Below are 23,073 nucleotides of genomic sequence, written 5' to 3'. Positions count from 1 at the left end.
ATTCTCCCTGCAGCATTCTCCCTGCAACATCTTCCCTGCAGCATTCTCCCTGCAACAATCTCCCTGCAACATCCTCCCTGCAGCATTCTCCCTGCAGCATCCTCCATGCAACATCCTCCCTGCAACATCCTCCCAGTAGCATTCTCCCTGCAGCATCCTCCCTGCAGTATCCTACCGGTAGTATTCTCTCTGCCACATCCTCCCTGCAGTATCCTCCCTGCAACATTCTCCCTGTAGCATTCTCCCGGACACAATCTCTCTGCAGCACCCTCCCTGCCGCATCCTCCCTGCAACATCCTACCGACAGCATTCTCCCTGCAGAATTCTCCCTGCAACATATTCCCTGCAGCATTCTCCCCGCAACAATCTCCCTGCAACATCCTCCCTGCAGCATTCTCCCTGCAGCATTCTCCCTGCAGCATCCTCCATGCAGCATCCTCCCTGCAACATCATCCCAGTAGCATTCTCCCTGCAGCATCCTCCCTGCAGCATCCTCGGGGTAGTATTCTCTCTGCCACATCCTCCCTGCAGTATCCTCCCTGCAACATTCTCCCTGTAGTATTCTCCCGGCAACATTCTCCCTGCAACATCCTCCATGCAACATCCCCCCAGTTGTATTCTTCCAGCAGCATCCTCCCTGCAGCGTTTTCCTTGCAACATCCTCCCTGCAACATCCTCCCAGCAACATTTTCCCTGCAGCATTCTTCCTACAACATCCTCCCTGCAACATCCTCCCGCTAACATTCTCCCTGCAGCATTCCCCCTACAACATCCTCCCTGCAACATCCTCCCGGCAACATCATCCCTGCAGTGTCCTCCCTACAATATCCTCCCAGTAGTATTCTTCCAACAGCATCCTCCCTGCAGCATTCTCCCTACAACATCCTCCCTGCAACATCCTCCCTGCAGCGTCTTCCCTGCAACATCCTTCCAGTAGCATTCTTCCAGCAGCATCCTCCCTGCAGCACACTCCCTTGCAACATCCTCCTGGCAACATTCTCCCTGCAACATCCTCCCAGTAGCATTCTTCCAGCAGCATCCTCCCTGCAACATCCTCCCTGCAACATCCTCCATGCAGCATTCTCCCTGCAATATCCTCCCTGCACCATTCTTCCAGCAGCATCCTCCTTTCAGCATTTTCCCAGGAGCATCCTCCCTGCAACATCCTCCCTGCAACATTCTCCCTGCAACATCCTCCCAGCAGCATCCTCCCTGCAACATCCTCCCTGCAGCATTTTCCCTGCAGCATCCTCCCTGCAGCATTCTCCCAGCAGCATCCTCCCTGCAGCATCCTCCCTTCAGAATTCTCCAAGGAGCATCCTCCCTGCAACATCCTCCTGGCAACATTCTCCCTGCATCATCCTCCCTTCAGCATTCTCCTAGGAGCATCCTCCCTGCAACATCCTCCCTGCAGCATTCTCCCTGCAGCATCCTCCCTGCAACATCCTCTCAGTAACATTCTTCCAGCAGCATCCTCCCTGCAGCATCTTCCCTGAAACATTCTCCCTGCAACATCCTCCCAGCAGCATTCTCCCTGCAACATTCTCCCAGCAGCATCCTCCTTGCAACATCCTCCCTGCAGCATTCTCCCTGCAGCATCCTCCCTGCAACATCCTCCCTGCAGCATTCTCCCTGTAATACCCTCCCACACCATTCTCCCTGCAACATTCGCCCTGCAGCATCCTCCCGACAGCATTCTCCCTGCAGCATTTCCCCTGCAATATCCTCCGCGAAACATCCTCCCAGCAGCATTCTTCCTGCAGCAGCATCCTTTCAGCATTCTCCCAGGAGCATCCTCCCTGCAACATCCTCCCTGCAGCATTCTCCCTGCAACATCCTTCCTGCAGCATTCTCCCAGCAGCATCCTCCCAGCAACATCCTCCCTGCATTATTTTCCCTGCAGCATCCTCCCTGCAGCATCCTCCCTTCAGCATTCTCCCAGGAGCATCCTCCCTGCAACATCCTCCCTGCAGCATTCTCCCTGCAACATCCTCCCTTCAGCATTCTCCTAGGAGCATCCTCCCTGCAACATCCTCCCTGCAGCATTCTCCATGCAGCATCCTCACTGCAAAATCTTCCCAGTAGCATTCTCCCTGCAGCATCGTCCCTGGAGCATCCTCCCGGTAGTATTTTCTCTGCCACATCCTCCCTGCAGTATCCTCCCTGCAACATCATCCCAGTAGCATTCTCCCTGCATCATCCTCCCTGCAGCATCCTCCCGGTAGTATCCTCCCTGCAGCATCCTCCCTGCAACATCCTCCCAGCAGCATTCTCCCTGCAGCTTTCTCCTAGCAGCATCCTTCTGTGCAACATCCTCCCTGCAGCATTTTCCCTGCAGCATCCTCCCTGCAACATCCTCCCTGCAGCATTCTCCCTGCAGCCTTCTCCCAGCAGCATCCTCTCTGCAACATCCTCTCTGCAGCATTCTCCCTGCAGCATTCTCCCTACAGCATCCTCCCTGCAACATCCTCCCTCAGCATTCTCCATGCAGCATTCTCCATGCAGCATCCTTTTTGGAGCATCCTCCCTGCAATCTCCTCCCAGCAGATTTCTTCTTGCAGCATTCTCCCTGCAGCCTCCTACATGGAACATCCTCCCTGCAACATCTTCCCTGCAGCATTCTCCCTGGAGCATTCTCCCTGCAGCACCCCCCCCCCCTGCAGCATCCCCCCTGCAAAATCCTCCCGGTAGCATTCTCCCTGCAGCACCCTCCCTGCAGCATTCTCCCTGCAGCATCCTCCCTGCAGCATCCTCCCGGTAGTATTTTTTCTGCCACATCCTACCTGCAGTATCCTCCCTGCAACATCATCCCAGTAGCATTCTTCCTGCAGCATCCTCCCTGCAGCATCCTCCCGGTAGTATTCTCCCAGCAGTATCCTCCCTGCAACATCCTCCCTGCAACATCTTCCCAGCAGCATTCTCCCTGCAGCATTCTCCCAGCAGCATCCTCTGTGCAGCATCCTCCCTGCAGCATTCTCCCTGCAGCATCCTCCTTGCAACCTCCTCCCAGCAGCATTCTCCCTGCAGCATTCTCCCTGCAGCATTCTCCCAGCAGCATCCTCTGTGCAACATCCTCCCTGCAGCATTCTCCCTGTAGCATTCTCACTGCAGCATCCTCCCTGCAACATCCTCCCTGCAGCATTCTCCATGCAGCATTCTCCATGCAGCATCCTTCCTGGAGCATCCTCCCTGGAGCATCCTCCCTGCAATATCCTTTTGGCAGATTTCTTCTTGCAGCATTCTCCCTGCAGCCTCCTACCTGCAACCTCCTCCCTGCAACATCTTCCCTGCAGCATTCTCCCTGCAGCATTCTCCCTGCAGCACCCTCCCTGCAGCGTCCTCCCTGCAACATCTTCCCGGCAGCATTCTCTCTGCAGCATTCTCCCTGCAATATCCTCCCTGCACCATTCTTCCTGCAGCATCCTCCTTTCAGCATTTTCCCAGGAGCATCCTCCCTGCAACATCCTCCCTGCAACATTCTCCCTGCAACATCCTCCCAGCAGCATCCTCCCTGCAACATCCTCCCTGCAGCATTTTCCCTGCAGCATCTTCCCTGCAGCATTCTCCCAGCAGCATCCTCCCTGCAGCATCCTCCCTTCAGAATTCTCCAAGGAGCATCCTCCCTGCAACATCCTCCTGGCAACATTCTCCCTGCATCATCCTCCCTTCAGCATTCTCCTAGGAGCAACCTCCCTGCAACATCCTCCCTGCAGCATTCTCCCTGCAGCATCCTCCCTGTAACATCCTCTCAGTATCATTCTTCTAGCAGCATCCTCCCTGCAGCATCTTCTCTGCAACATTCTCCATGCAACATCCTCCCAGCAGCATTCTCCCTGCAACATTCTCCCAGCAGCATCCTCCCTGCAACATCCTCCCTGCAGCATTCTCCCTGCAGCATCCTCCCTGCAACATCCTCCCTGCAGCATTCTCCCTGCAATACCCTCCCTGCACCATTCTCCCTGCAACATTCGCCCTGCAGCATCCTCCCGACAGCATTCTCCCCGCAGCATTTCCCCTGCAACATCCTCCGCGAAACATCCTCCCAGCAGCATTCTTCCTGCAGCAGCATCCTTTCAGCATTCTCCCAGGAGCATCCTCCCTGCAACATCCTCCCTGCAGCATTCTCCCTGCAACATCCTTCCTGCAGCATTCTCCCAGCAGCATCCTCCCAGCAACATCCTCCCTGCATTATTTTCCCTGCAGCATCCTCCCTGCAGCATCCTCCCTTCAGCATTCTCCCAGAAGCATCCTCCCTGCAACATCCTTCCTGCAACATTCTCCCTGCAACATCCTCCCTTCAGCATTCTCCTAGGAGCATCCTCCCTGCAACATCCTCCCTGCAGCATTCTCCCTGCAGCATCCTCCCTGCAACATCCTCTCAGTAAGATTCTTCCAGCAGCATCCTCCCTGCAGCATCTTCCCTGCAACATTCTCCCTGCAAAATCCTCCCAGCAACATTCTCCCTGCAACATTCTCCCAGCAGCATCCTCCCTGCAACATCCTCCCTGCAGCATTCTCCCTACAGCATCCTCCCTGCAACATCCTCCCTGCAGCATTCTCCCTGCAATATCCTCCCTGCACCATTCTCCCTGCAACATTCGCCCTGCAGCATCCTCCCGACAGCATTCTCCCTGCAGCATTTCCCCTGCAACATCATCCGCGCAACATCCTCCCAGCAGCATTCTTCCTGCAGCATCCTCCTTTCAGCATTCTCCGAGGAGCATCCTCCCTGCAACATCCTCCCTGCAGCATTCTCCCTGCAACATCCTTCCTGCAGCATTCTCCCAACAGCATCCTCCCAGCAACATCCTCCCTGCATTATTTTCCCTGCAGCATCCTCCCTGCAGCATTCTCCTAGCAACATCCTCCCTGCAACCTCCTCCCTTCAGCATTCTCCCAGGAGCATCCTCCCTGAAACATCCTCCCTGCAGCATTCTCCCTGCAACCTCCTCCCTTCAGCATTCTCCCAGCAGCATCCTACCTGCAACATCCTCCCTGCAGCATTCTCCCTGCAGCATCCTCCCTGCAACATACTCCCTGCAACATCCTCCCAGCAGCATTCTCCCTGCAGCATTCACCCAGCAGTATGCTCTCTGCAAAATCCTCCCTGCAGCATTCTCCCTGCAGCATCCTCCCTGCAACATCCTCGCTGTAGCATTCTCCCTACAATATCCTCCCTGCTGCATTCTCCCTGCAACATTCTCCCTGCAGCATCCTCCCTGCAGCATTCCCCCTGCAGCATCCTCACTGCAACATCCTCCCTGCAACATCCTCCCGGCAGCATTCTCCCGGCAGCATCCTCTGTGCAACATCCTCCCTGCAGCATTCTCCCTGCAGCATTCTCCCTGCAGCATCCTCCCTGCAGCATTCTCCATGCAGCATTCTCCATGCAGCATTCTCCCTGCAGCAGCATTCTCCATGCATCATCCTTCCTGGAGCATGCTTCCTGCAATATCTTCCCGGCAGATTTCTTCTTGCAGCATTCTCTTGCAGCCTCCTACCTGCAACATCTTCCCTGCAACATCTTCCCTGCAGTATTCTCCCTGCAGCACCCTCCCTGCAGCATCCTCCCTGCAACATCCTCCAGGCAGCATTCTCCCTGCAGCATTCTCCCTGCAACATCTTCCCGGAAGATTTCTTCTTGTAGCATTCTCCCTGCAGCCTCCTACCTGCAACATCTTCCTTGCAACATCTTCCCTGCAGCATTCTCCCTGCAGCACCCTCCCTGCAGCATCCTCCCTGCAACATCCTCCCGGCAGCATGCTCCCTGCAACAATCTCCCTGCAACATCCTCCCTGCAGCATTCTTCCTGCAGCATCCTCCATGCAGCATCCTCACTGCAAAATCTTCCCAGTAGCATTCTCCCTGCAGCATCGTCCCTGGAGCATCCTCCCGGTAGTATTTTCTCTGCCATATCCTCCCTGCAGTATCCTCCCTGCAACATCATCCCAGTAGCATTCTCCCTGCATCATCCTCCCTGCAGCATCCTCCCGGTAGTATCCTCCCTGCAGCATCCTCCCTGCAACATCCTCCCTTCAACATCCTCCCAGCAGCATTCTCCCTGCAGCTTTCTCCTAGCAGCATCCTTCTGTGCAACATCCTCCTGCAGCATTTTCCCTGCAGCATCCTCCCTGCAACATCCTCCCTGCAGCATTCTCCCTGCAGCATTCTCCCAGCAGCATCCTCCCTGCAGCATTCTCCCTGCAGCATTCTCCCTACAGCATCCTCCCTGCAACATCCTCCCTCAGCATTCTCCATGCAGCATTCTCCATGCATCATCCTTTTTGGAGCATCCTCCCTGCAATATCCTCCCAGCAGATTTCTTCTTGCAGCATTCTCCCTGCAGCCTCCTACATGGAACATCCTCCCTGCAACATCTTCCCTGCAGCATTCTCCCTGGAGCATTCTCCCTGCAGCACCCCCCCTGCAGCATCCCCCCTGCAACATCCTCCCGGTAGCATTCTCCCTGCAGCACCCTCCCTGCAGCATTCTCCCTGCAGCATCCTCCCTGCAGCATCCTCCCGGTAGTATTTTTTCTGCCACATCCTACCTGCAGTATCCTCCCTGCAACATCATCCCAGTAGCATTCTTCCTGCAGCATCCTCCCTGCAGCATCCTCCCGGTAGTATTCTCCCAGCAGTATCCTCCCTGCAGCATCCTCCCTGCAACATCCTCCCAGCAGCATTCTCCCTGCAGCATTCTCCCAGCAGCATCCTCTGTGCAGCATCCTCCCTGCAGCATTCTCCCTGCAGCATCCTCCCTGCAACATCCTCCCAGCAGCATTCTCCCTGCAGCATTCTCCCAGCAGCATCCTCTGTGCAACATCCTCCATGCAGCATTCTCCCTGTAGCATTCTCCCATCAGCATCCTCCCTGCAACATCCTCCCTGCAGCATTCTCCATGCAGCATTCTCCATGCAGCATCCTTCCTGGAGCATCCTCCCTGCAATATCCTTTTGGCAGATTTCTTCTTGCAGCATTCTCCCTGCAACCTCCTACCTGCAACCTCCTCCCTGCAACATCTTCCCTGCAGCATTCTCCCTGCAGCATTCTCCCTGCAGCACCCTCCCTGCAGCGTCCTCCCTGCAACATCTTCCCGGCAGCATTCTCCCTGCAGCATTCTCCCTGCAACATCTTCCCTGCAGCATTCTCCCTGCAACAATCTCCCTGCAACATCCTCCCTGCAGCATTCTCCCGGCAGCATCCTCCATGCAGCATCCTCCCTGCAACTTTCTCCCACTGGCATTCTCCCTGCAGCATCCTCCTTGCAGTATCCTACCGGTAGTATTCTCTCTGCCACATCCTCCCTGCAGTATCCTCCCTGCAACATTCTCCCTGTAGCATTCTCCCGGCAACATTCTCTCTGCAGCACCCTCCCTGCAGCATCCTCCCTGCAACATCCTACCGACAGCATTCTCCCTGCAGCATTCTCCCTGCAACATCTTCCCTGCAGCATTCTCCCCGCAACAATCTCCCTGCAACATCCTCCCTGCAGCATTCTCCCTGCAGCAATCTCCCTGCAGCATCCGCCATGCAGCATCCTCCCTGCAACATCATCCCAGTAGAATTCTCCCTGCAGCATCCTCCCTGCAGCATCCTTCCTGCAGCATCCTCCCTGCAGCATCCTCCCGGTAGTATTCTCTCTGCCACATCCTCCCTGCAGTATCCTCCCTGCAACATTCTCCCTGTAGCATTCTCCCGGCAACATTCTCCCTGCAACATCCTCCATGCAACATCCTCCCAGTTGTATTCTTCCAGCAGCATCCTTCCTGCAGCATTTCCTTGCAACATCCTCCCTGCAACATCCTCCCGGCAACATTTTCCCTGCAGCATTCTTCCTACAACCTCCTCCCTGCAACATCCTCCCGCTAACATTCTCCCTGCAGCATTCCCCCTACAACATCCTCCCTGCAACATCCTCCCGACAACATCATCCCTGCAGTGTCCTCCCTACAATATCCTCCCAGTAGTATTCTTCCAACAGCATCCTCCCTGCAGCATTCTTCCTGCAGCATTCTCCCTACAACATCCTCCCTGCAACATCCTCCCAGCAACATTCTCCCTGCAACATCCTCCCTGCAGCGTCTTCCCTGCAACATCCTTCCAGTAGCATTCTTCCAGCAGCATCCTCCCTGCAGCACCCTCCCTCCAACATCCTCCTGGCAACATTCTCCCTGCAACATCCTCCCAGTAGCATTCTTCCAGCAGCATCCTCCCTGCAACATCCTCCCTGCAACCTCCTCCCTGCAACATCCTCCCTGCAGCATCTTCCCGGCAACATTTTCCCTGCAACATCCTCCCAGCAGCATTCTCCCTGCAACATTCTCCCAGCAGCATCCTCCCTGCAACATCCTCCCTGCAGCATTCTCCCTGCAGAATCCTCCCTGCAACATCCTCCCTGCAGCATTCTCCCTGCAATATCCTCCCTGCACCATTCTCCCTGCAACATTCGCCCTGCAGCATTCTCCCGACAGCATTTTCCCTGCAGCATTTCCCCTGCAACATCCTCCGCGAAACATCCTCCCAGCAGCATTCTTCCTGCAGCAGCATCCTTTCGGCATTCTCCCAGGAGCATCCTCCCTGCAACATCCTCCCTGCAGCATTCTCCCTGCAACATCCTTCCTGCAGCATTCTCCCAGCAGCATCTTCCCAGCAACATCCTCCCTGCATTATTTTCCCTGCAGCATCCTCCCTGCAGCATCCTCCCTGCAGCATTCTCCTAGCAGCATCCTCCCTGCAACCTCCTCCCTTCAGCATTCTCCCAGGAGCATCCTCCCTGCAACATCCTCCCTGCAGCATTCTCCCTGCAACATCCTCCCTTCAGCATTCTCTTAGGAGCATCCTCCCTTCAACATCTTCCCTGCAGCATTCTCCCTGCAGCATCCTCCCTGCAACATCCTCTCAGTAAGATTCTTCCAGCAGCATCCTCCCTGCAGCATCTTCCCTGCAACATTCTCCCTGCAAAATCCTCCCAGCAGCATTCTCCCTGCAACATTCTCCCAGCAGCATCCTCCCTTCAACATCCTCCCTGCAGCATTCTCCCTACAGCATCCTCCCTGCAACATCCTCCCTGCAGCATTCTCCCTGCAATATCCTCCCTGCACCATTCTCCCTGCATCATTCGCCCTGCAGCAGCATCCCGACAGCATTCTCCCTGCAACATCCTTCCTCAATTATTTTCCCTGCAGCATCCTCCCTGCAGCATTCTCCTAGCAACATCCTCCCTGCAACCTCCTCCCTTCAGCATTCTCCCAGGAGCATCCTCCCTGCAGCATTCTCCCTACAGCATCCTCCCTGCAACATCCTCCCTGCAGCATTCTCCCTGCAATATCCTCCCTGCACCATTCTCCCTGCAACATTCGCCCTGCAGCATCCTCCCGACAGCATTCTCCCTGCAGCATTTCCACTGCAACATCATCCACGCAACATCCTCCCAGCAGCATTCTTCCTGCAGCATCCTCCTTTCAGCATTCTCCCAGGAGCATCCTCCCTGCAACATCTTCCCTGCAGCATTCTCCCTGCAACATCCTTCCTGCAGCATTCTCCCAACAGCATCCTCCCAGCAACATCCTCCCTGCATTATTTTCCCTGCAGCATCCTCCCTGCAGCATTCTCCTAGCAACATCCTCCCTGCAACCTCCTCCCTTCAGCATTCTCCCAGGAGCATCCTCCCTGCAGCATTCTCCCTGCAGCATCCTCCCTGCAACATCCTCCCTGCAACATCCTCCCAGCAGCATTCTCCCTGCAGCATTCACCCAGCAGTAGGCTCTCTGCAAAATCCTCCATGCAGCATTCTCCCTGCAGCATCCTCCCTGCAACATCCTCGCTGTAGCATTCTCCCTACAATATCCTCCCTGCCGCATTCTCCCTGCAACATTCTCCCTGTAGCATCCTCCCTGCAGCATTCTCCCTGCAGCATCCTCACTGCAACATCCTCCCTGCAACATCCTCCCGGCAGCATTCTCCCGACAGCATCCTCTGTGCAACATCCTCCCTGCAGCATTCTCCCTGCAGCATTCTCCCTGCAGCATCCTCCCTGCAGCATTCTCCATACAGCATTCTCCATGCAGCATTCTCCCTGCAGCAGCATTCTCCATGCATCATCCTTCCTGGAGCATGCTTCCTGCAATATCTTCCCGGCAGATTTCTTCTTGTAGCATTCTCTTGCTGCCTCTTACCTGCAACATCTTCCCTGTAACATCTTCCCTGCAGCATTCTCCCTGCAGCACCCTCCCTGCAGCATCCTCCCTGCAACATCCTCCAGGCAGCATTTTCCCTGCAGCATTCTCCCTGCAACATCTTCCCGGCAGATTTCTTCTTGTAGCATTCTCCCTGCAGCCTCCTACCTGCAACATCTTCCCTGCAACATCTTCCCTGCAGCATTCTCCCTGCAGCACCCTCCCTGCAGCATCCTCCCTGCAACATCCTCCCGGCAGCATTCTCCCTGCAGCATTCTCCCTGCAACATCTTCCCTGCAGCATTCTCCCTGCAACAATCTCCCTGCAACATCCTCCCTGCAGCATTCTTCCTGCAGCATCCTCCATGCAGCATCCTCACTGCAAAATCTTCCCAGTAGCATTCTCCCTGCAGCATCATCCCTGGAGCATCCTCCTGGTAGTATTTTCTCTGCCACATCCTCCTGGTAGTATTTTCTCTGCCACATCCTCCCTGCAGTATCCTCCCTGCAACATCATCCCAGTAGCATTCTCCCTGCAGCATCCTCCCTGCAGCATCCTCCCGGTAGTATCCTCCCTGCAGCATCCTCCCTGCAACATCCTCCCTGCAACATCCTCCCAGCAGCATTCTCCCTGCAGCTTTTTCCTAGCAGCATCCTTCTGTGCAACATCCTCCCTGCAGCATTTTCCCTGCAGCATTCTCCCAGCAGCATCCTCTCTGCAACATCCTCCCTGCAGCATTCTCCCTGCAGCATTCTCCCTGCAGCATTCTCCCAGCAGCATCCTCTCTGCAACATCCTCCCTGCAGCATTCTCCCTGCAGCATTCTCCCTGCAGCATCCTCACTGCAACATCCTCCCTGCAGCATTCTCCATGCAGCATTCTCCATGCAGCATCCTTCCTGGAGCATCCTCCCTGCAATATCCTCCCGGCAGATTTCTTCTTGCAGCATTCTCCCATCAGCCTCCTACCTGCAACATCCTCCCTGCAACATCTTCCCTGCAGCATTCTCCCTGCAGCATTCTCCCTGCAGCATTCTCCCTGCAGCACCCTCCTTGCAGCGTCCTCCCTGCAACATCTTCCCGGCAGCATTCTCCCTGCAGCATTCTCCCTGCAACATCTTCCCTGCAGCATTCTCCCTGCAACAATCTCCCTGCAACATCCTCCCTGCAGCATTCTCCCTGCAGCATCCTCCATGCAGCATCCTCCCTCCAACATCCTCCCAGTAGCATTCTCCCTGCAGCATCCTCCCTGCAGTATCCTCCCGGTAGTATTCTTTCTGCCACATCCTCCCTGCAGTATCCTCCCTGCAACATTCTCCCTGTAGCATTCTCCCGGCAACATTCTCTCTGCAGCACCCTCCCTGCAGCATCCTCCTTGCAACATCCTACCGGCAGCATTCTCCCTACAGCATTCTCCCTGCAACATCTTCCCTGCAGCATTCTCCCCGCAACAATCTCCCTACAACATCCTCCCTGCAGCATTCTCCCTGCAGCATTCTCCCTGCAGCATCCTCCATGCAGCATCCTCCCTGCAACATCATCCCAGTAGCATTCTCCCTGCAGCATCCTCCCTGCAGCATCCTCGGGGTAGTATTCTCTCTGCCACATTCTCCCTGAAGTATCCTCCCTGCAACATTCTCCCTGTAGCATTCTTCCAGCAACATTCTCCCTGCAACATCCTCCATGCAACATCCTCCTAATTGTATTCTTCCAGCAGCATCCTCCCTGCAGCATTTTCCTTGCAACATCCTCCCTGCAACATCCTCCCGGCAACATTTTCCCTGCAACATTCTTCCTACAACATCCTCCCTGCAACATCCTCCCGCTAACATTCTCCCTGCAGCATTCCCCCTACAACATCCTCCCTGCAACATCCTCCCGGCAACATCATCCCTGCAGTGTCCTCCCTACAATATCCTCCCAGTAGTATTCTTCCAACAGCATCCTCCCTGCAGTATTCTTCCTGCAGCATTCTCCCTACAACATCCTCCCTGCAACATCCTCCCAACAACATTCTCCCTGCACCATCCTCCCTGCAGTGTCTTCCCTGCAACATCCTTCCAATAGCATTCTTCCAGCAGCATCTTCCCTGCAGCACCCTCCCTTCAACATCCTCCTGGCAACATTCTCCCTGCAACATCCTCACAGTAGCATTCTTCCAGCAGCATCCTCCTTGCAACATCCTCCCTGCAACATCCTCCCTGCAGCATTCTCCCTGCAATATCCTCCCTGCACCATTCTCCCTGCAACATTCGTCCTGCAGCATCCTCCCGACAGCATTCTCCCTGCAGCATTTCCCCTGCAACATCCTCCGCGCAACATCCTCCCAGCAGCATTCTTCCTGCAGCATCCTCCTTGCAGCATTCTCCGAGGAGCATCCTCCCTGCAACATCTTCCCTGCAGCATTCTCCCTGCAACATCCTTCCTGCAACGTTCTCCCAGCAGCATCCTCCCTGCAACATCTCCCCTGCAGCATTTTCCCTGCAGCATCCTCCCTGCAGCATTCTCGCTGCAGCATCTTCCCTGCAGCATTCTCCCTGCAACATCCTCCCTGCACCATTCTCCCAGGAGAATCCTCCCTGCAACATCCTCCTGGCAACATTCTCCCTGCAACATCCTCCCTTCAGCATTCTCCCAGGAGAATCCTCCCTGCAACATCCTCCTGGCAACATTCTCCCTGCAACATCCTCCCTTCAGCATTCTCCCAGGAGCATCCTCCCTGCAACATCCTCCCTGCAGCATTCTCCCTGCAGCATCATCCCTACAACATCCTCCCGGCAACATTCTCCCTGCAACACCCTCCCTGCAGCATCCTCCCTGCAACATCCTACGGGTAGTTTTCTCCCAGGAGCATCCTCCCTGGAGCATCCTCCAAGCAGCATCCTCCCTGCAGTATCCTCCATGTAACATCCTCCCGGCAGCATTCTTACTGCAGTATTCTCCCTGAAGTATACTCCCTGCAACATCCTCCCTGCAACATTCTCCCTGCAGCATCCTCGCTGCAGCATCCTCACTGCAAAATCTTCCCAGTAGCATTCTCCCTGCAGCATCGTCCCTGGAGCATCCTCCTGGTAGTATTTTCTCTGCCACATCCTCCCTGCAGTATCCTCCCTGCAACATCATCCCAGTAGCATTCTCCCTGCAGCATCCTCCCTGCAGCATCCTCCCGGTAGTATCCTCCCTGCAGCATCCTCCCTGCAACATCCTCCCTGCAACATCCTCCCAGCAGCATTCTCCCTGCAGCTTTCTCCTAGCAGCATCCTTCTGTGCAACATCCTCCCTGCAGCATTTTCCCTGCAGCATCCTCCCTGCAACATCCTCCCTGCAGCATTCTCCCTGCAGCATTCTCCCAGCAGCATCCTCTCTGCAACATTCTCCCTGCAGCATTCTCCCTGCAGCATTCTCCCTGCAGCATCCTCACTGCAACATCCTCCCTGCAGCATTCTCCATGCAGCATTCTCCATGCAGCATCCTTCCTGGAGCATCCTCCCTGCAATATCCTCCCGGCAGATTTCTTCTTGCAGCATTCTCCCATCAGCCTCCTACCTGCAATATCCTCCCTGCAACATCTTCCCTGCAGCATTCTCCCTGCAGCACCCTCCTTGCAGTGTCCTCCCTGCAACATCTTCCCGGCAGCATTCTCCCTGCAGCATTCTCCCTGCAACATCTTCCCTGCAGCATTCTCCCTGCAACAATCTCCCTGCAACATCCTCCCTGCAGCATTCTCCCTGCAGCATCCTCCATGCAGCATCCTCCCTCCAACATCCTCCCAGTAGCATTCTCCCTGCAGCATCCTCCCTGCAGTATCCTCCCGGTAGTATTCTTTCTGCCACATCCTCCCTGCAGTATCCTCCCTGCAACATTCTCCCTGTAGCATTCTCCCGGCAACATTCTCTCTGCAGCACCCTCCCTGCAGCATCCTCCCTGCAACATCCTACCGGCAGCATTCTCCCTGCAGCATTCTCCCTGCAACATCTTCCCTGCAGCATTCTCCCCGCAACAATCTCCCTACAACATCCTCCCTGCAGCATTCTCCCTGCAGCATTCTCCCTGCAGCATCCTCCATGCAGCATCCTCCCTGCAACATCATCCCAGTAGCATTCTCCCTGCAGCATCCTCCCTGCAGCATCCTCGGGGTAGTATTCTCTCTGCCACATTCTCCCTGCAGTATCCTCCCTGCAACATTCTCCCTGTAGCATTCTCCCGGCAACATTCTCCCTGCAACATCCTCCATGCAACATCCTCCTAGTTGTATTCTTCCAGCAGCATCCTCCCTGCAGCATTTTCCTTGCAACATCCTCCCTGCAACATCCTCCCGGCAACATTTTCCCTGCAGCATTCTTCCTACAACATCCTCCCTGCAACATCCTCCTGCTAACATTCTCCCTGCAGCATTCCCCCTACAACATCCTCCCTGCAACATCCTCCCGGCAACATCATCCCTGCAGTGTCCTCCCTACAATATCCTCCCAGTAGTATTCTTCCAACAGCATCCTCCCTGCAGTATTCTTCCTGTAGCATTCTCCCTACAACATCCTCCCTGCAACATCCTCCCAGCAACATTCTCCTTGCAACATCCTCCCTGCAGCGTCTTCCCTGCAACATCCTTCCAGTAGCATTCTTCCAGCAGCATCCTCCCTGCAGCACCCTCCCTTCAACATCCTCCTGGCAACATTCTCCCTGCAACATCCTCACAGTAGCATTCTTCCAGCAGCTTCCTCCTTGCAACATCCTCCCTGCAACATCCTCCCTGCAGCATTCTCCCTGCAATATCCTCCCTGCACCATTCTCCCTGCAACATTCGTCCTGCAGCATCCTCCCGACAGCATTCTCCCTGCAGCATTTCCCCTGCAACATCCTTCGCGCAACATCCTCCCAGCAGCATTCTTCCTGCAGCATCCTCCTTGCAGCATTTTCCCAGGAGCATCCTCCCTGCAACATCTTCCCTGCAGCATTCTCCCTGCAACATCCTTCCTGCAACATTCTCCCAGCAGCATCCTCCCTGCAACATCCCCCCTGCAGCATTTTCCCTGCAGCATCCTCCCTGCAGCATTCTCGCTGCAGCATCTTCCCTGCAGCATTCTCCCTGCAACATCCTCCCTGCACCATTCTCCCAGGAGAATCCTCCCTGCAACATCCTCCTGGCAACATTCTCCCTGCAACATCCTCCCTTCAGCATTCTCCCAGGAGAATCCTCCCTGCAACATCCTCCTGGCAACATTCTCCCTGCAATATCCTCCCTTCAGCATTCTCCCAGGAGCATCCTCCCTGCAACATCCTCCCTGCAGTATTCTCCCTGCAGCATCATCCCTACAACATCCTCCCGGCAACATTCTCCCTGCAACACCCTCCCTGCAGCATCCTCCCTGCAACATCCTACTGGTAGTTTTCTCCCAGAAGCATCCTCCCTGGAGCATCCTCCAAGCAGCATCCTCCCTGCAGTATCCTCCATGTAACATCCCCCCGGCAGCATTCTTACTGCAGTATTCTCCCTGAAGTATACTCCCTGCAACATCCTCCCTGCAACATTCTCCCTGCAGCATCCTCGCTGCAGCATCCTCCCTGCAACATCCTCCCGGCAGCATTCTCCCTGCAGCATCCTCCCTGCAATATCCTCACAGCAGCATTCTCCCTGCAGCATCCTCCCTGCAGCATACTCCCTTCAACATTCTCCCAGGGGCATCCTCCCTGCAACATCCTCCCTGCATTATTTTCCCTGCAGCATCCTCCCTGCTGCATTCTCCTAGCAGCATCCTCCCTGCAGCATCCTCCATTCAGCATTCTCCCAAGATCATCCTCCCTGCAACATCCTCTTGGCAACATTCTCCCTGCAACATTCTCTCTTCAGCATTCTCCCAGGAGCATCATCCCTGCAACATCCTCCCTGCTGCATTCTCCCTGCAACATCCTCCCTTCAGCATTCTCCCAGCAGCATTCTCCCTGCAACATCCTCCCTGCAATATCCTCCCTGCACCATTCTCCCTGCAACATTCTCCCTGCAACATCCTCCCGACAGCATTCTCCCTGCAGCATTTTTCCTGCAACATCCTCCGCGCAACATCCTCCCATCAGCATTCTTCCTGCAGCATCCTCCTTTCAGTATTCTCCCAGGAGCATCCTCCCTGCAACATCCTCCCTACAGCATTCTCCCTGCAACATCCTCCCTGCAGCATTCTCCCAGCAGCATCCTCCCTGCAACATCCTCCCTGCAGCATTTTCCCTGCAGCATCCTCCCTGCAGCATTCTCCCAGCAGCATCCTCCCTGCAGCATCATCCCTTCAGAATTCTCCAAGGAGCATCCTCCCTGCAACATCCTCCTGGCAACATTCTCCCTGCAACATCCTCCCTTCAGCATTCTCCCAGGAGCATCCTCCCTGCAACATCCTCCCTGCAGCATTCTCCCTGCAGCATCCTCCCTGCAACATCCTCTCAGGAACATTCTTCCAGCAGCATCCTCCCTGCAGCATCCTCCCAGCAACATTCTCCCTGCAACATCCTCCCAGCAGCATTCTCCCTGCAACATTCTCCCAGAAGCATCCTCCCTGCAACATCCTCCCTACAGCATTCTCCCTGCAGCATACTCCCTGCAACATCCTCCCTACAGCATTCTCCCTGCAATATCCTCCCTGCACCATTCTCCCTGCAACATTCGCCCTGCAGCATCCTCCCGACAGCATTCTCCCTGCATCATTTCCCCTGCAACATCCTCCGCGCAACATCCTCCCAGCAGCATTCTTCCTGCAGCATCCTCCTTTCAGCATTCTCCCAGGAGCATCCTCCCTGCAACATCCTCCCTGCAGCATTCTCCCTGCAACATCCTTCCTGCGGCATTTTCCCAGCAGCATCCTCCCAGCAACATCCTCCCTGCATTATTTTCCATGCAGCATCTTCCCTGCAGCATTCTCCCAGCAGCATCCTCCCAGCAACATCCTCCCTGCATTATTTTCCCTGCAGCATCCTCCCTGCACTATTCTCCCAGCAGCATCCTCCCTGCAACATTCTCCTAGCAGCATCTTCCCTGCAGCATCCTCCCTTCAGCATTCTCCCAAGAGCATCCTCCTGCAACATCCTCCTGGCAACATTCTCCCTGCAACCTCCTCCCTTCAGCAATCTCCCAGGAGCATCCTCCCTGCAACATCCTCCCTGCAGCATTCTCCCTGCAACATCCTCCCTTCAGCATTTTCCCAGCAGCATCCTCCCTGCAACATCCTCCCTGCAGCATTCTCCCTGGCGCATCCTCCCTGCAACATCCTCCCTGCAACATCCTCCCTGCAGCATTCACCCAGCAGCATCCTCCTTGCAAAATCCTCCCTGCGGCATTCTCCCTGCAGCATCCTCCCTGCAACATCCTCCCTGTAGCATTCTCCCTACAATATCCTCCCTGCCGCATTCTCCCTGCAACATTCTCCCAGCACCATCCTCCCTGCAGCATTCTCCCTGCAGCATCCTCACTGCAACATCCTACCTGCAACATCCTCCCGGCAGCATTCTCCCTGCAGCATCCTCTGTGCAACATCCTCCCTGCAGCATTCTCCCTGCAGCTTTCCCCCTGCAGCATCCTCCCTGCAACATCCTCCCTCAGCATTCTGCATGCAGCATTCTCCATGCAGCATCCTTCGTGGAGCATGCTCCCTGCAATATCTTCCCAGCAGATTTCTTCTTGCAGCATTCTCCCTGCAGCCTCCTACCTGCAACATCTTCCCTGCAACATCTTCCCTGCAGCATTCTCCCTGCAGCACCCTCCCTGCAGCATCCTCCCTGCAACATCCTCCAGGCAGCATTCTCCCTGCAGCATTCTCCCTGCAACATCTTCCCGGCAGATTTCTTCTTGTAGCATTCTCCCTGCAGCCTCCTACCTGCAACATCTTCCCTGCAACATCTTCCCTGCAGCATTCTCCCTGCAGCACCCTCCCTGTATCATCCTCCCTTCAACATCCTCCCGGCAGTATTCTCCCTGCAGCATTCTCCCTGCAACATCTTCCGTGCAGCATTCTCCCTGCAACAATCTCCTTGCAACATCCTCCCTGCAGCATTCTTCCTGCAGCATCCTCCATGCAGCATCCTCCCTGCAACATCTTCCCAGTAGCATTCTCCCTGCAGCATCGTCCCTGCAGCATCCTCCCGGTAGTATTCTCTCTGCCACATCCTCCCTGCAGTATCCTCCCTGCAACATCATCCCAGTAGCATTCTCCCTGCAGCATCCTCCCTGCAGCATCCTCCCGGTAGTATCCTTCCTGCAGCATCCTCCCTGCAACATCCTCCCAGCAGCATTCTCCCTGCAGCTTTCTCCTAGCAGCATCCTCTGTGCAACATCCTCCCTGCAGCATTTTCCCTGCAGCATCCTCCCTGCAACATCCTCCCTGCAGCATTCTCCCTGCAGCATTTTCCCAGCAGCATCCTCTGTGCAACATCCTCCCTGCAGCATTCTTCCTGCAGCATCCTCCATGCAGCATCCTCCCTGCAACATCTTCCCAGTAGCATTCTCCCTGCAGCATCGTCCCTGCAGCATCCTCCCGGTAGTATTTTCTCTGCCACATCCTCCCTGCAGTATCCTCCCTGCAACATCATCCCAGTAGCATTCTCCCTGCAGCATCCTCCCTGCAGCATCCTCCCGGTAGTATCCTTCCTGCAGCATCCTCCCTGCAACATCCTCCCATCAGCATTCTCCCTGCAGCTTTCTCCTAGCAGCATCCTCTGTGCAACATCCTCCCTGCAGCATTTTCCCTGCAGCATCCTCCCTGCAACATCCTCCCTGCAGCATTCTCCCTGCAGCATTTTCCCAGCAGCATCCTCTGTGCAACATCCTCCCTGCAGCATTCTCCCTGCAGCTTTCCCCCTGCAGCATCCTCCCTGCAACATCCTCCCTGCAGCATTCTCCATGCAGCATTCTCCATGCAGCATCCTTCCTGGAGCATCCTCCCTGCAATATCCTCCCAGCAGATTTCTTCTTGCAGCATTCTCCCTGCAGCCTCCTACATGCAACATCCTCCCTTCAACATCTTCCCTGCAGCATTCTCCCTGGAGCATTCTCCCTGCAGCACCCTCCCTGCAGCATCCTCCCTGCAACATCCTCCCGGCAGCATTTTCCCTGCAGCACCCTCCCTGCAGCATTCTCCCTGCAGCATCCTCCCTGCAGCATCCTCCCGGTAGTATTTTCTCTCCCACATCCTCCTTGCAGTATCCTCCCTGCAACATCATCCCAGTAGCATTCTCCCTGCAGCATCCTCCCTGCAGCATCCTCCCGGTAGTATTCTCCCAGCAGTATCCTCCCTGCAACATCCTCCCTGCAACTTCCTCCCAGCAGCATTCTCCCTGCAGCATTCTCCCAGCAGCATCCTCTGTGCAGCATCCTCCCTGCAGAATCTCCCTGCAGCATCCTACCTGCAACCTCCTCCCTGCAACATCTTCCCTGCAGCATTCTCCCGGCAACATTCTCTCTGCAGCACCCTCCCTGCAGCATCCTCCCTGCAACATCCTCCCGACAGCATTCTCCCTGCAGCATTCTCCCTGCAACATCTTCCCTGCAGCATTTTCCCCGCAACAATCTCCCTGCAACATCCTCCCTGCAGCATTCTCCCTGCAGCATTCTCCCTGCAGCATCCTCCATGCAGCATCCTCCCTGCAACATCATCCCAGTAGCATTCTCCCTGCAGCATCCTCCCTGCAGCATCCTCCCGGTAGTATTCTCTCTGCCACATCCTCCCTGCAGTATCCTCCCTGCAACATTCTCCCTGTAGCATTCTCCCAGCAACATTCTCCCTGCAACATCCTCCCTGCAACATCCTCCCAGTTGTATTCTTCCAGCAGCATCCTCCCTGCAGCATTCTCCTTGCAACATCCTCCCTGCAGCATTCTCCCTGGAGCATTCTCCCTGCAGCACCCTCCCTGCAGCATCCTCCCTGCAACATCCTCCCGGCAGCATTTTCCCTGCAGCACCCTCCCTGCAGCATTCTCCCTGCAGCATCCTCCCTGCAGCATCCTCCCGGTAGTATTTTCTCTGCCTCATCCTCCTTGCAGTATCCTCCCTGCAACATCATCCCAGTAGCATTCTCCCTGCAGCATCTTCCCTGCAGCATCCTCCCGGTAGTATTCTCCCAGCAGTATCCTCCCTGCAACATCCTCCCAGCAGCATTCTCTTTGCAGCATTCTCCCAGCAGCATCCTCTGTGCAGCATCCTCCCTGCAGCATTCTCCCTGCAGCATCCTCCCTGCAACATCCTCCCAGCAGCATTCTCCCTGCAGCATTCTCCCTGTAGCATTCTCCCTGCAGCATCCTCTCTGCAACATCCTCCCTGCAGCATTCTCCCTGTAGCATTCCCCCTGCAGCATCCTCTCTGCAACATCCTCCCTGCAGCATTCTCCATGCAGCATTCTCCATGCAGCATCCTTCCTGGAGCATCCTCCCTGCAATATCCTCCCGGCAGATTTATTCTTGCAGCATTCTCTCTGCAGCCTCCTACCTGCAACATCCTCCCTGCAACATCTTCCCTGCAGCATTCTCCCTGCAGCATTCTCCCTGCAGCACCCTCCCTGCAGCGTTCTCCCTGCAACATCTTCCCGGCAGCATTCTCCCTGCAGCATTCTCCCTGCAACATCTTCCCTGCAACATTCTCCCTGCAACAATCTCCCTGCAACATCCTCCCTGCAGCATTCTCCCTGCAGCATCCTCCATGTAGCATCCTCCCTGCAACATCCTCCCAGTAGCATTCTCCCTGCAGCATCCTCCCTGCAGTATCCTCCAGGTAGTATTCTCTCTGCCACATCCTCCCTGCAGTATCCTCCCTGCAACATTCTCCCTGTAGCATTCTCCTGGCAACATTCTCTCTGCAGCACCCTCCCTGCAGCATCCTCCCTGCAACATCCTCCCGGCAGCATTCTCCCTGCAGCATTCTCCCTTCAACATCTTCCCTGCAGCATTCTCCCCGCAACAATCTCCCTGCAACATTCTCCCTGCAGCATTCTCCATGCAGCATCCTCCATGCAGCATCCTCTCTGCAACATCATCCCAGTAGCATTCTCCCTGCAGCATCCTCCCTGCAGCATCCTCCCGGTAGTATTCTCTCTGCCACATCCTCCCTGCAGTATCCTCCCTGCAACATTCTCCCTGTAGCATTCTCCCGGCAACATTCTCCCTGCAACATCCTCCCTTCAACATCCTCCCAGTTGTATTCTTCCAGCAGCATCCTCCCTGCCGCATTCTCCTTGCAACATCCTCCTTGCAACATCCTCGCAGCAACATTTTCCCTGCAGCATTATTCCTACAACATCCTCCCTGCAACATCCTCCCGCTAACATTCTCCCTGCCACATTCCCCCTACAACATCCTCCCTGCAACATCCTCCCGGCAACATCATCCCTGCAGTGTGCTCCCTACAATATCCTCCCAGTAGTATTCTTCCAACAGCATCCTCCCTGCAGCATCTTCCCGGTAGTATTCTATCTGCCACATCCTCCCTGCAGTATCCTCCCTGCAACATTCTCCCTGTAGCATTCTCCCGGCAACATTCTCCCTGCAACATCCTCCCTGCAACATCCTCCCAGTTGTATTCTTCCAGCAGCATCCTCCCTGCAGCATTCTCCTTGCAACATCCTCCCTGCAACATCCTCCCGGCAACATTTTCCCTGCAGCATTCTTCCTACAACATCCTCCCTGCAACATCCTCCCGCTAACATTCTCCCTGCAGCATTCCCCCTACAACATCATCCCTGCAACATCCTCCCGGCAACATCATCCCTGCAGTGTCCTCCCTACAATATCCTCCCAGTAGTATTCTTCCAACAGTATCCTCCCTGCAGCATTCTTCCTGCAGCATTCTCCCTACAACATCCTCCCTGCAACATCCTCCCAGTTGTATTCTTCCAGCAGCATCCTCCCTGCAGCATTCTCCTTGCAACATCCTCCCTGCAGCATTCTCCCTGGAGCATTCTCCCTGCAGCATCCTCCCTGCAACATCCTCCCGGCAGCATTTTCCCTGCAGCACCCTCCCTGCAGCATTCTCCCTGCAGCATCCTCCCTGCAGCATCCTCCCGGTAGTATTTTCTCTGCCACATCCTCCTTGCAGTATCCTCCCTGCAACATCATCCCAGTAGCATTCTCCCTGCAGCATCTTCCCTGCAGCATCCTCCCGGTAGTATTCTCCCAGCAGTATCCTCCCTGCAACATCCTCCCTGCAACATCCTCCCAGCAGCATTCTCTTTGCAGCATTCTCCCAGCAGCATCCTCTGTGCAGCATCCTCCCTGCAGCATTCTCCCTGCAGCATCCTCCCTGCAACATCCTCCCAGCAGCATTCTCCCTGCAGCATTCTCCCAGCAGTATCCTCTCTGCAACATCCTCCCTGCAGCATTCTCCCTGTAGCATTCTCCCTGCAGCATCCTCTCTGCAACATCCTCCCTGCAGCATTCTCCATGCAGCATTCTCCATGCAGCATCCTTCCTGGAGCATCCTCCCTGCAATATCCTCCCGGCAGATTTCTTCTTGCAGCATTCTCTCTGCAGCCTCCTACCTGCAACATCCTCCCTGCAACATCTTCCCTGCAGCATTCTCCCTGCAGCATTCTCCCTGCAGCACCCTCCCTGCAGCGTTCTCCCTGCAACATCTTCCCGGCAGCATTCTCCCTGCAGCATTCTCCCTGCAACATCTTCCCTGCAGCATTCTCCCTGCAACAATCTCCCTGCAACATCCTCCCTGCAGCATTCTCCCTGCAGCATCCTCCATGTAGCATCCTCCCTGCAACATCCTCCCAGTAGCATTCTCCCTGCAGCATCCTCCCTGCAGTATCCTCCAGGTAGTATTCTCTCTGCCACATCCTCCCTGCAGTATCCTCCCTGCAACATTCTCCCTGTAGCATTCTCCTGGCAACATTCTCTCTGCAGCACCCTCCCTGCAGCATCCTCCCTG

The 23,073-nt window shown here is 55.4% G+C and overlaps 15 protein-coding genes across 15 annotated transcripts; all 15 read right to left on the bottom strand.

The window, feature by feature from the left end:
* Positions 1-1,379: 1,379 nt before the first annotated feature.
* LOC137631336 (uncharacterized) lies at positions 1,380-1,976 on the bottom strand. Its single transcript, XM_068363110.1, has one exon. The coding sequence runs from the start codon at positions 1,974-1,976 to the stop codon at positions 1,380-1,382; it is 597 nt and encodes a 198-aa protein (XP_068219211.1).
* Positions 1,977-2,779: 803 nt separating this feature from the next.
* LOC137631335 (uncharacterized) lies at positions 2,780-3,646 on the bottom strand. The gene has a single exon (XM_068363109.1). The coding sequence runs from the start codon at positions 3,644-3,646 to the stop codon at positions 2,780-2,782; it is 867 nt and encodes a 288-aa protein (XP_068219210.1).
* A 427-nt stretch (positions 3,647-4,073) lies between these two features.
* On the bottom strand, positions 4,074-4,682 carry LOC137631333 (uncharacterized). The gene has a single exon (XM_068363108.1). It carries the CDS (start codon positions 4,680-4,682, stop codon positions 4,074-4,076), a length of 609 nt encoding a protein of 202 aa, XP_068219209.1.
* Positions 4,683-4,955: 273 nt separating this feature from the next.
* LOC137631332 (uncharacterized) lies at positions 4,956-5,420 on the bottom strand. Its single transcript, XM_068363107.1, has one exon. It carries the CDS (start codon positions 5,418-5,420, stop codon positions 4,956-4,958), a length of 465 nt encoding a protein of 154 aa, XP_068219208.1.
* Positions 5,421-6,546: 1,126 nt separating this feature from the next.
* LOC137631331 (uncharacterized) lies at positions 6,547-7,860 on the bottom strand. Its single transcript, XM_068363106.1, has one exon. It carries the CDS (start codon positions 7,858-7,860, stop codon positions 6,547-6,549), a length of 1,314 nt encoding a protein of 437 aa, XP_068219207.1.
* Positions 7,861-7,867: 7 nt separating this feature from the next.
* LOC137631329 (uncharacterized) lies at positions 7,868-8,644 on the bottom strand. The gene has a single exon (XM_068363105.1). It carries the CDS (start codon positions 8,642-8,644, stop codon positions 7,868-7,870), a length of 777 nt encoding a protein of 258 aa, XP_068219206.1.
* An 819-nt stretch (positions 8,645-9,463) lies between these two features.
* LOC137631328 (uncharacterized) lies at positions 9,464-10,096 on the bottom strand. Its single transcript, XM_068363104.1, has one exon. It carries the CDS (start codon positions 10,094-10,096, stop codon positions 9,464-9,466), a length of 633 nt encoding a protein of 210 aa, XP_068219205.1.
* A 1,036-nt stretch (positions 10,097-11,132) lies between these two features.
* On the bottom strand, positions 11,133-11,993 carry LOC137631327 (uncharacterized). The gene has a single exon (XM_068363103.1). It carries the CDS (start codon positions 11,991-11,993, stop codon positions 11,133-11,135), a length of 861 nt encoding a protein of 286 aa, XP_068219204.1.
* A 324-nt stretch (positions 11,994-12,317) lies between these two features.
* Positions 12,318-13,379, bottom strand: LOC137631326 (uncharacterized). Its single transcript, XM_068363102.1, has one exon. The coding sequence runs from the start codon at positions 13,377-13,379 to the stop codon at positions 12,318-12,320; it is 1,062 nt and encodes a 353-aa protein (XP_068219203.1).
* A 46-nt stretch (positions 13,380-13,425) lies between these two features.
* LOC137631325 (uncharacterized) lies at positions 13,426-14,094 on the bottom strand. The gene has a single exon (XM_068363101.1). It carries the CDS (start codon positions 14,092-14,094, stop codon positions 13,426-13,428), a length of 669 nt encoding a protein of 222 aa, XP_068219202.1.
* Positions 14,095-14,866: 772 nt separating this feature from the next.
* On the bottom strand, positions 14,867-15,760 carry LOC137631324 (uncharacterized). The gene has a single exon (XM_068363100.1). The coding sequence runs from the start codon at positions 15,758-15,760 to the stop codon at positions 14,867-14,869; it is 894 nt and encodes a 297-aa protein (XP_068219201.1).
* A 693-nt stretch (positions 15,761-16,453) lies between these two features.
* LOC137631323 (uncharacterized) lies at positions 16,454-17,020 on the bottom strand. The gene has a single exon (XM_068363099.1). The coding sequence runs from the start codon at positions 17,018-17,020 to the stop codon at positions 16,454-16,456; it is 567 nt and encodes a 188-aa protein (XP_068219200.1).
* A 1,444-nt stretch (positions 17,021-18,464) lies between these two features.
* On the bottom strand, positions 18,465-19,496 carry LOC137631321 (uncharacterized). Its single transcript, XM_068363098.1, has one exon. It carries the CDS (start codon positions 19,494-19,496, stop codon positions 18,465-18,467), a length of 1,032 nt encoding a protein of 343 aa, XP_068219199.1.
* A 56-nt stretch (positions 19,497-19,552) lies between these two features.
* Positions 19,553-21,049, bottom strand: LOC137631320 (uncharacterized). The gene has a single exon (XM_068363097.1). The coding sequence runs from the start codon at positions 21,047-21,049 to the stop codon at positions 19,553-19,555; it is 1,497 nt and encodes a 498-aa protein (XP_068219198.1).
* A 943-nt stretch (positions 21,050-21,992) lies between these two features.
* Positions 21,993-22,799, bottom strand: LOC137631319 (uncharacterized). Its single transcript, XM_068363096.1, has one exon. The coding sequence runs from the start codon at positions 22,797-22,799 to the stop codon at positions 21,993-21,995; it is 807 nt and encodes a 268-aa protein (XP_068219197.1).
* Between the last annotated feature and the right edge of the window lie 274 nt (positions 22,800-23,073).

This window comes from Palaemon carinicauda, chromosome 39 (genome assembly GCF_036898095.1).
Source record: "Palaemon carinicauda isolate YSFRI2023 chromosome 39, ASM3689809v2, whole genome shotgun sequence".
Classification (NCBI taxonomy): domain Eukaryota; kingdom Metazoa; phylum Arthropoda; class Malacostraca; order Decapoda; family Palaemonidae; genus Palaemon; species Palaemon carinicauda.
The sequence above is the reverse complement of the archived record's forward strand: the minus strand, read 5'-3'. Positions and strand labels throughout refer to the sequence as shown.